We start from the raw sequence: 9,854 nt of genomic DNA, 5'->3' as shown, positions 1-9,854 counted from the left end.
AGTGAGCGTGGCAGTTGGATTGCGGTATATTACACCCTAAGTCTGAGTTAGGAAAGTTGGAAAGGAGATGGTTTGTCTGCTGAAGCCTTGCCAGGAACTAGTGTGTGGTTGGTGATATCCTCCTTGCCTCATAGCCTAGAAGTAAGTGACCAAACCAGGTAACTTCGGCCTTTTCCCCAAGTTTGCTTCCTATTACCTATGTGGTTGGGTTGTCCTTGTTTAGGTGATGGTGTGGATCCATGGAGGTGGACTGGTGTTTTGTGGAACAACAGCCTATGATAGAATGATCCTCTCAGATTATGAACATCGCCATTCAGTATTGCCTGGGTATCTGAGGCTTCTACAGGGAGGATACCAGGCTCTTCTCCGCATATTAGTCCTTGCATTGGTCTGTGGTTTTGTTGTTTCTTTGTTTGTTTGTTTTGTTTTGTTTTGTATAACATGCCTTGAGCCTGGGTGATTATGAAGAATTTAATTTATTTAGTTCAGATTCCTGGAGGCTAAAAGTCCAAGGCTGTGTAATTTCCAGGTGAGCTATTAATGAGAGCCCTTAATTGTGTTAAAACATATTGCAGAGATAGGAACAGAGTGTGAACAGGTAGACAAATCTCAAGGTGAAGCAGGAAGTAAGCAAACAGAAAGGGGGAGATGTCTCTGTATAACTCACATAGTAGGGGAAAAGATGGAACTGTAATAGAGTTCCTTCCAAGACCAGCATCTCTAGTGACTTAACCTTCCACCAGGCCTCATTTACTAGTTCCACCATAGACAGCTCTTGCTACAATGTAGATCAAGACCATCTGCACCAAGGAGCATTATTTCTTATCACAAAGTCTCATCTGTCTAGGGTAACTATTGTGATAGCAATTTAATATATACCCTGCTATTTTAATGATAATAGGCATTCCGTAAAGAAGCCAGAATATTCTGCAAGTTTTGTATTGAGTCCCGCCATGCTTTTGTATGATATTTCCGCTTCACTTATAACAACATGGAGACTCTCATCAAGGCTCATAGCACCTAGTTCCCCTGTATCTCACACAATTTGAGTTCACCTTGCTGTCCCTTTGAACCAGTCATTTCTCCTAACTGAAATTCTTCTCTTTGGATGCTGTTATGACCCACATGCTCATTTTATTGGCATCTCTACTAAATGTTGCTGCCCTGGTCATGCAGGTTAAAGAAGCCTTCCCTGGTCATGCAGGTTAAGCTCCACATCTGCCTCTTTCTTCACTCAATTTCCTGTCCCCACATATCACTATATTCTCCTTTTGTCAGTTTGCATGTGGTCTGCTGAACAATCCGAATGTAGTCAGAGAAGTCGTTTCTTCTGTCCTCAGATGTATTTTTATCTCTTAGACTTGAGTTCTGCAACTTAGATCCCAAGTACATAGGTGCTGGGAGATGAGTCTAGAGCCCCACTGCTACAGAGAGAAGTGGATGAGATAAGACAAGACAAAGGTCAGGAATACAGAGTTCAGCCTTATCTCAGAATGCTCACCGAGAGCTCCAACATATCTCAGAAATGTCCCAGCATAGTGACATCTCACTTGATCTGTTCATGACCTGTTCACTGCCCTCCAAACTGACTGCAGAGGGCACAAGCATCTTCTCAGTGTGGCCAGCGTGCATCTCTCATGAGCTACTCCTGCTGGTGGCTCTGAGAGGCCCCTCTGCATTGCAGAGCTTCTCGCAGAGGCCTTTTTGATTGGACTCAGAGGCCATTTTCCATTGTGAGCCTGTGAGAGGAGGGCTTGAAATGGTTCTATTAAAAAACTATGGTGGGTAGCATGGTTCTAAGTCAGAAGCCAAACTTTTTTTTTTAGACGCCAAACATGGGTATAAATGTGTAAAATTTCCCTATCAGACTGATAAGGAGCACAAACCTTCTTTCTCCTTAAGTCTCTCCTTTGTTGTTAGCACACATGGCACAGTAATATGTTTTTAATGTTCTTCCTAGCAATAAAAAGAGGGTCAAGGTGTCAGAAGAGAGGAGGGGAGGGGAGGTCAGGGACACAGAGGAAGGGAGAGGAGATCAGGGAGGCACAGGAGAGACTAAAAACCATGAGAGAAGTTGTTCAGCCTCTACATTTTTCTCTACTTTGATATTACTGTATTGTGACATATTCATGCAGGAAGCAGGATATGAAATATGAACCCAAAGTTTTATAATTTCTTGAAACAGGAGAGATAGATCATCTCATCTTTGCATACTTTTTGTGTTCAATATCTCAAGTTTCAGAGAAGCAGCTAGAGCTTCTACATCCATCTCTAAAGAGAAACACACTGTGAAGGCTCAAAGCTAGGTTGCATGGAAGAGATCTGCGAGGTAGAGATCCAGGAATGGATGTGCACATATCTGTCCTCACTGGCCTGAGTGCTGTGCACAGACTGCCCATATGATCCACTCACTGCTTATTCAGTCACCGTCTCACTCAAGCAACACTTCTACAGCAACCGTCTGTGCAGCCATAAGCAAGCTGGTGGGACCTCTGGAAATGGATTATCTCCCGCACAGGTAAACAGGTTTTATTATCAGAGCCAAGACATTAGAACTATTCAGATGTATGTGTGCTAACATGAACTGTACAGCCATGTCTCCAGAGATGTCAGAGCCCCACATGATACTATGAGTCAGACACAAGACCAACGAGATGCCCAACCATGATGGGGGACCGCAGCAATGATCTCCTTACAGTATGTGGAGTTCTGTTTTTAAAGAATAATGAATGGGTCTTTGCTGGCAGCAGCCTTGGAGTTAGGAGGCTTGGATTTTGGATTGTTGGCCTTGAGAAAGTTTCTCTTTTTTTCCCCTAAATCTTCTTTCTTGGTTTTCTATAGCAAGGCTGAGGTATACTGGGAGCCCCAAAGCTTCTCTTCCTTGCTTTCACACACAGGCCAGTGACCAGGCAAGGTTCCTGGCCCGTGACACCAGTAAGAGAGGTGGTACCTCTACCATAGAGCCTGGCCTTAAGGCAATGCCATTAGAACTTGGTTACCAAGGTAGGTAGACTAGTATCTTTTCTAATCTTGAAGACACTAGTGTGCTTCTGCCCATCATTTATCTTCAAATTTACTATGTAGTATTCTATCTTGCCTACATTCCCTAACATGACATTTAGAGAGACTTCTCATAAACCTCTTCAATTTCTTCAAGTTTTAATATTATATTCTGTCTTCACCTGTGTCTAGCTTGTTCTTTCTCTGCAACCTATCTCTTTATAACTGCCTCCTTTCTTCTTTTCTTCTTTGCACTGGCCCTGGAGTAACTTATCTTTTCTCTCTTTTCTCATGAGAGTTGGGGACTTTATTTTATTATATATTTTCTTCATTTACATTTCAAATGCTATCCCTAAAGTCCCCTATACAGTCCCCCAGCCCTGATCCCCAATCCACCCACTCCTGCTTCCTGGCCCTGGCATTCCTCTCTACTGAGTCATATAATCTTCACAAGACCAAGGGCCTCTCCTCCCACTGATGACCTACTAGGCCATCCTCTGCTACATATGCAACTAGAGACACAAGCTCTGGGGGGGGGGTACTGATTAGTTCATATTCTTGTTTCTCCTATAGGGTTGCAGGCCCCTTTAGCTCCTTGGGTACTTTCTCTAGCTCCTCCATTGGGGCCCCTGTGTTCCATCCAATAGATGACTGTGAGCATCCACTTCTGTATTTTCCAGGCACTGGCATAGCCTCACAAGAGACAGCTATATTAGGGTCCTGTCAGCAAAATAGTGTCTGGATTTGGTGGTTGTTTATGGGATGGATCCCCAAGTGGGGCAGTCTCTGGATGGTCCTCCCTTCCATCTCTGCTCCAAACTTTGTCTCTATAACTTCTTCCATGGGTATTTTTCCCCATTCTAAGAAGGAATGAAGTATCCACACTTTGGTCTTCCTTATTCTTGAGTTTCATGTGTTTTGCAAATTGTATCTTGGGTATTCTAAGTTTCTGGGCTAGTAGTCACTTATCATTGAGTGCATATCATGTGTGTTCTTTTGTGATTGAGTTACCTCACTCAGGATGATATCCTCCAGATCCATCCATTTGCCTAAGAATTTCATAAATTCATTGTTTTTAATAGCTGAGTAGTACTCCATTGTGTAAATGTACCACATTTTCTGTATCCATTCATCAGTTGAGGAACATCTGGGTTCTTTCCAGCTTCTGGCTATTATAAATAAGGCTGCTATGAACATAGTGGAACATGTAATAAGCATGTGTCCTTATTACAAGTTGGAGCATCTTCTGGGTATATGCCCAGGAGAGGTATTGCTGGATCTTCTGGTAGTAATATGTTCAATTTTCTGAGGAACTGCCAGACTGACTTCCAGAGTGGTTGTACAAGCTTGCAATCCCTCCAGCAATGGAATGTTCCTCTTTCTCCACATCCTTGCCAGCATCTGCTGTCACCTGAATTTTTGATCTTAGCCATTCTGACTGGTGTGAGATGCAATCTCAGGGTTGTTTTGATTTGCATTTCCCTGATGATAAAGGATGTTGAACATTTTTTCAGGTGCTTCTCGGCCATTTGGTATTCCTCAGTTGAGAATTTCTTGTTTAGCTCTGTACCCCATTTTTAATGGGGTTATTTCATTTTCTGGAGTCCAACTTCTTGAATTCTTTGTATATATTGGATATTAGTCCCCTATCAGATTTAGGATTGGTAAAGATCCTTTAGTTGGGCATATCTTATTCTGTCAGATCTTTCTCTGATTAGTCACTTTGTCTGCCACTCAATTAGACATCAATTTCAAACATGGGAATTCCTTTACCGACCAACTTAACCTTCATTATTTGGGATTAAAGATGTGTTCTGACATGTCTATATTCTGGCCAGAAAGATTAAAGGTATGTGCTAAGGATGAGCCATGCCATGATTAGAAATATGTTTTTCCAATAAACTACACAATATCGTGGTTCACAGTGTGATCAAATATCCTGCAACAAGTTGCAGGTTCTTGGCCCCAGCATGGGCTTCGTTTTGTAGAGTGAGCCAATTGTAAGTTATTAATCACTCCAATGAAGTTTATGTCACTATTGCAACAATGGGCTTGTCTTGCCAGGCCAGTCATTACCGTAGCTCACAAAGTCACAGCTGTGTAAGAGTGATGATTGCTTTCTCCTACTCTGAAATTTCACTTTCATTCAGTAATAATAGGTAAAATACAAAAATTGTATTTTTATTAATTTTAATATATGTATATATACATATCAAAAAAGTATCCACCATAATCAAGTCAGCTTTATCTCAGATATATAAAATGGTTTAATATATACAAATCAGTAAGCATGATATACCACGAAGACATAGGTCACATGATCATATTAGATGCAGGCAAGACTTTTGACAAATTCCAGNATCCATTTGTGATAAAAAGTTCTAGAAAGAAAAAAAACGTTCTACAAAGACTAAGGATTAAAAAAAAAAAAGATGTATCTCAAAATGATGAAGAAAACATGCAGGACAGTCACAGCCAAAGTCATCCTAAGTTGAAAAAATTCAAAATATTTCCACTAAAATCAGCAACAAGACAAGGATGTCCAAATTCTCCCCTCCTGTTAACACAGTGCTTAACTCCTGGTGATCAGTAAGAAGAGATACAAAAGGACCAGAGCTCCACTTTGGAACGTGTCTCTCCAAATCAACCTGTTGTAATTATTTTCACCTTTTTACATTACCACCATGTCTGGATACAGCCGTCAGATGGGGACTGAGGCTTTAACACATGAGCTTTCAGGGAAGAAACTACAACTCTCTACCCCCTCAACAGTTTCAGAACTGATCAAAGGTCTGAGATTTTGTCTCCAGTTGATCTTAACTGAGTCCCCCTGGAAATGGAAATACTTGGCNATTCCCATGATGCAATGGTGAAAGTACATCCTCTTAATTCCTAAGGAAGCAACAGGAAAAGAACACTCAGAACTTGGAGCAAAACACAAGGTAANTCTAGGAGAGCAAATCTTAAATCCTGAAGTTCTATTTCCAGTGGATGGACGAGCATCCCCAAAGGCTTATGAAGCATTTCCTCCATGGTATTGCTGATGCCCTAGGGAATCTCTGTGGCTTACTCTACTCATATTTTGAATCTTTCCTAGGGAGATATTTCAGATACTGGCATTTCTAACTTGCTAGGGTTTCCATAGCAACATCACCTTCCCGTTCATAGCTTTATGCATCATACTCTTATGGTTGTGAGCTAGGAATCTAAACCTACTACAGGTTTGCTGGGATCTCAGACTTTCATTTTAAATCTGGGTAGATTCTAAGATGACCCTAAAAGTCTTGCCTTCTGCATGCTTCAAAATAGCATCATGTGGATAATGGCTTAAGATATAATTAAGGTCCATGGCACATCAATTGAAAAGCCTCAAGTGTCCAAACATAGAAAGCATTTTCCCCAGAGAACAGTCCATCAGGCCACACTGAGAACCAGGACTTCTAGTGCCATCTTCTCAAAGCTGTGTCTTCTAAACCATTTTACACTCCCTGTGCCTGTGCTAGGAGCAGCCTCAGATTCCTCACATGTCCTCAGGCTACCTTTGTTTCGATGAAAAAACTTGGCTTATTTTATTGCACTAATCTCTTTTACAACAGTAATCTCTTTGTGTACAACCTCTTAAATGATTGATTTGGGGAATTTGTTCCTTTGGGAAGACTGCGTTTTTTTTTTATATATTCATCCTGTGCTTTTTCTCAGTNCTAAAACCGTTGAGGAGGTAGAGAGCTGTAGTTGAGCTACATGAAGTTTGCATTGTTTGATGGGCNTGAACTAAGGCAGATGCTTATTATTTGTAATATATAATTTTCCTAAAAGCTCATGCGTTAAACCTTTTTTTCAAGTCTGACTACAAATATGATTGAAACTAACGAAGCACCTTAATGTTGTCCCCATCTTGTGCTAACCACGAATTTTCTCCTCCAGTTAAAATCATTTGTGAATCCAGCATGTCAAGAAANCTCAGGTGATGAGAAATGTAAACAAATCCAAACATGGATGATCTTGAGTCTGATTCCTAATGAAGTTCTCATTCCCATCTGAGCCATCAGGAGCTTGACTCCACAGTCTTCTTTTCTTTAGCACCCACCTGTATCCCCCATAAGTCTCACTCACTGCCCTCTGGGTTTCAGCAGCACAAAATGTTCTCCAAGCATTTCCAAATTTCTTCATGAGCCAGTTAAACATGATTTCTGAACCACATCATCAAGTTAGATCCACTTTCAGTGACAATTTTACAATGAGGAATAAATAGGCTGTCTCAGGAGCTGGAGGATGACACATTTGTGAAAGGTTACAGGCAGAGGTCATCCTTGCAAATCTGAGAGCACTCTAGAATCAGCACAGTTGGTTCATTGAATTTCTCTTTGTTCTGTTTGCTGGTACACTAATGGTGAGGGCTGCCCCATTGGCCAGAGTATGGCCAGAAGGAAGGNNNCCTGCAGACTGGAGTCCCAACCCAGACAGCCCATGGGCTAAAAGACAAGGAAGTGGNTTTTGGACAGAGCTCAGAGCCAAGGAGGCAGCAAAGAGGCAAACTCNGGGAGACAGGTTGAGATCTGAGGTGTCTTATTGTTAAAACAATAAAGCCCGCAGGCTTAGGGTATATTGCACAAAGGTAATAAGTGTTATGCTTTCTTATTACCTCAATTTATAAAGAAATTGAAAAAATATTCTGTGGAAACAAATCATGTTTTATTTCTTTCACACAAAACGAATCTATATCCCTCAGAGAGGGAAGCATGAAGAAAGAGACATCATTAGAAAGAGTTGTTGCACAAGTGTTGGCCGGATGAATGTTTCCTCCAAAATCTAATGGAAGATGAGTACCTTGGAGGACACACGAGATACAGCTTTGTTAGCTTCCCTGGGTGTCACAAACAAGCTTCTGTTAACCTCAGATATGACTCNAATGACAAAGCAGAGGTAATTCAACTCAATGTTCGGCTTTATTATTCTCATGTTGGGGCTACTTACAAAGATGCTTCATCACCAGAAAGTCCCACCCCAGCATGGATGTGAACTTTCCCATAGCTGCATAGAGGGATTTCCAATTTCAGCTAACTTTCTGCCTTCTGTATATTCTAGCACCTCCAGAAATAATATGTAGCTGGAGTAAAATTATATATAGCTGGGAGAATGTTACAGAAGAGAGTGGCTGGAATCTCAGGTGAGGGTCTAATGGCTCTGCCGATCCCTTTCCCCTTNGATGAATTATCACCAGATCAGATTTTTTTTGAGTTTTCTTCAGTCAGTCNTAGGNGACCTAATTAGGAAGCTAACAGTGACTATGCTTAGATGATGATACCCCACAGCATAAACATTGGTTCATCTTACCCCAAGTAGAAATTATTCTCATGCTTGTGAGAAAAATGACTAAAGAGTTTGCTAATTTGTTTTGCTAAAGTGAAAACCTAAGTCCAGCAGTGCAGTTCCATGTCTGACATCTGGGGACTTACGATGTTCTGGGCNCTTTTCTGCCTAAGTCTTGTGACTTAGGTCATCTCCACTCAACATTTGCCTCTGTCATCATCACATATAATCTCAATATCCTGGGGGGGGGTCTCATTTGCATCTGAAGCTTCAACTTAATTCTTGGCCTCTCATGTATCGCTTCAGGAACTTTGACCATGTCACAGGATACTGGGCTTCAGCTCATTTCCATGACCCCCTCAATCTTAGATTTCTTTTCTTTTGTTAAAATTTCTTATTATTAGATATTCCTTTCCTCATTTCCCCTCCAAAAGCCTCCCTGTCCCATCCCCCTCCCCTGCTCACTAACCCCCACACTCCTGCTTCCCTGCCCTGGCATTCCCCTACTCTGAGGAATCAAGCCTTCACATGACCAAGTGTGGGGAATTGCAGGCTGGTATCCAGTCGAGCTGAGGTCTGAACCCTGATGGTCATAATTCACCCTCAGGACACGGTAGGTGTTCCCCCATGCTCCTGGAACTCTGGCCCCTGCCTAAGTTATCACCTCCCACAGCTCCCACAGACAAGCATGGTCAATAGTCACTTAAGCAATGGCCCAAGCTTCTGACCTTCAGGCTAAACTCCTCCCCAGTTACCTAGCAACAGTGAAGACCATAAAAAGGGGTGTTCAGCCTCATCACACTCTCTTACCCTCTCACTCCTTTGTTCCTTTACCTCTCGCTTCTCTCTCTTCTTCCCTTTCTCTTTGTCTTCTTCTTTCCTCTCCTCTCCCCCTCTTTCTCTCTAGCCTTCTCTCTCTGTGTCTCTCTCTGTGTCTCTCTCTGTCTCTCTCTGTCTCTGTCCCTTCTCTCTTTCTCCCTGCATTTCTATAATAAAGCTCTTAAACCATAGAGTCTCTGCTCTGCTCCATCAAGGCCTGCTGGGCACTCTGGTCAGTGTTGGGAACTTCTTCCCCTATTCCCTCTCTCCCACAACCCTGGTGGCTTTCCTGATAGAGGAATGCCCACCCAGGGATGAGTGGATAGGGTAGGTAGCAGCTCTCCCATGCCTGACTGACCAGAGAATAGGGAAACTCTAGTGGGACGTGGGCCTCTTTTCCCTTCCCCCCACTTCCCCCCGGGCTCCCCTCCATGAGCCCCCCTTTATATTTTTGTTCCCAACAACCAAGGGCCTCCCCTCCCATTGATGCCCAACAAGGCCATCCTCTGCTACATATGCAGCTGGAGCCTTGAGTCCCTCCATGTGTACTCTTTGTTTGGTGGTTTAGTCCCTGGGAGCTCTGAGGGTACTGGTTGATTCATATTGTTTCCCGTAGGAGGATCTTGGATTTCTTATGCCTTCAAAACCAGTGGAAGACTCTCACTCATTGCAAAGTTCATCAGCTTGCTTGAGATACACCAAAAACATAAGGAACTGCATTAAAG

General features: G+C 42.4%; 1 protein-coding gene across 1 annotated transcript in view; it reads left to right on the top strand.

Annotated features, from left to right (window-relative positions):
• The window catches only part of LOC110337802 (carboxylesterase 1F-like), a 38,258-nt gene extending 30,675 nt beyond the window's left edge, over nt 1-7,583 (top strand). Inside the window, exon 10 of the mRNA XM_029532744.1 lies at nt 7,396-7,583. Coding sequence (XP_029388604.1) covers nt 7,396-7,553 — 158 coding nt within the window. The 3' untranslated portion in view covers nt 7,554-7,583. The remainder of the gene's footprint in view (nt 1-7,395) is intronic.
• Nucleotides 7,584-9,854: the final 2,271 nt, after the last annotated feature.

This window comes from Mus pahari, chromosome 20, assembly GCF_900095145.1.
Source record: "Mus pahari chromosome 20, PAHARI_EIJ_v1.1, whole genome shotgun sequence".
Lineage (NCBI taxonomy): Eukaryota > Metazoa > Chordata > Mammalia > Rodentia > Muridae > Mus > Mus pahari.
Note: the sequence above shows the minus strand (reverse complement) of the source record. Positions and strands in the feature narration are given on the sequence as shown.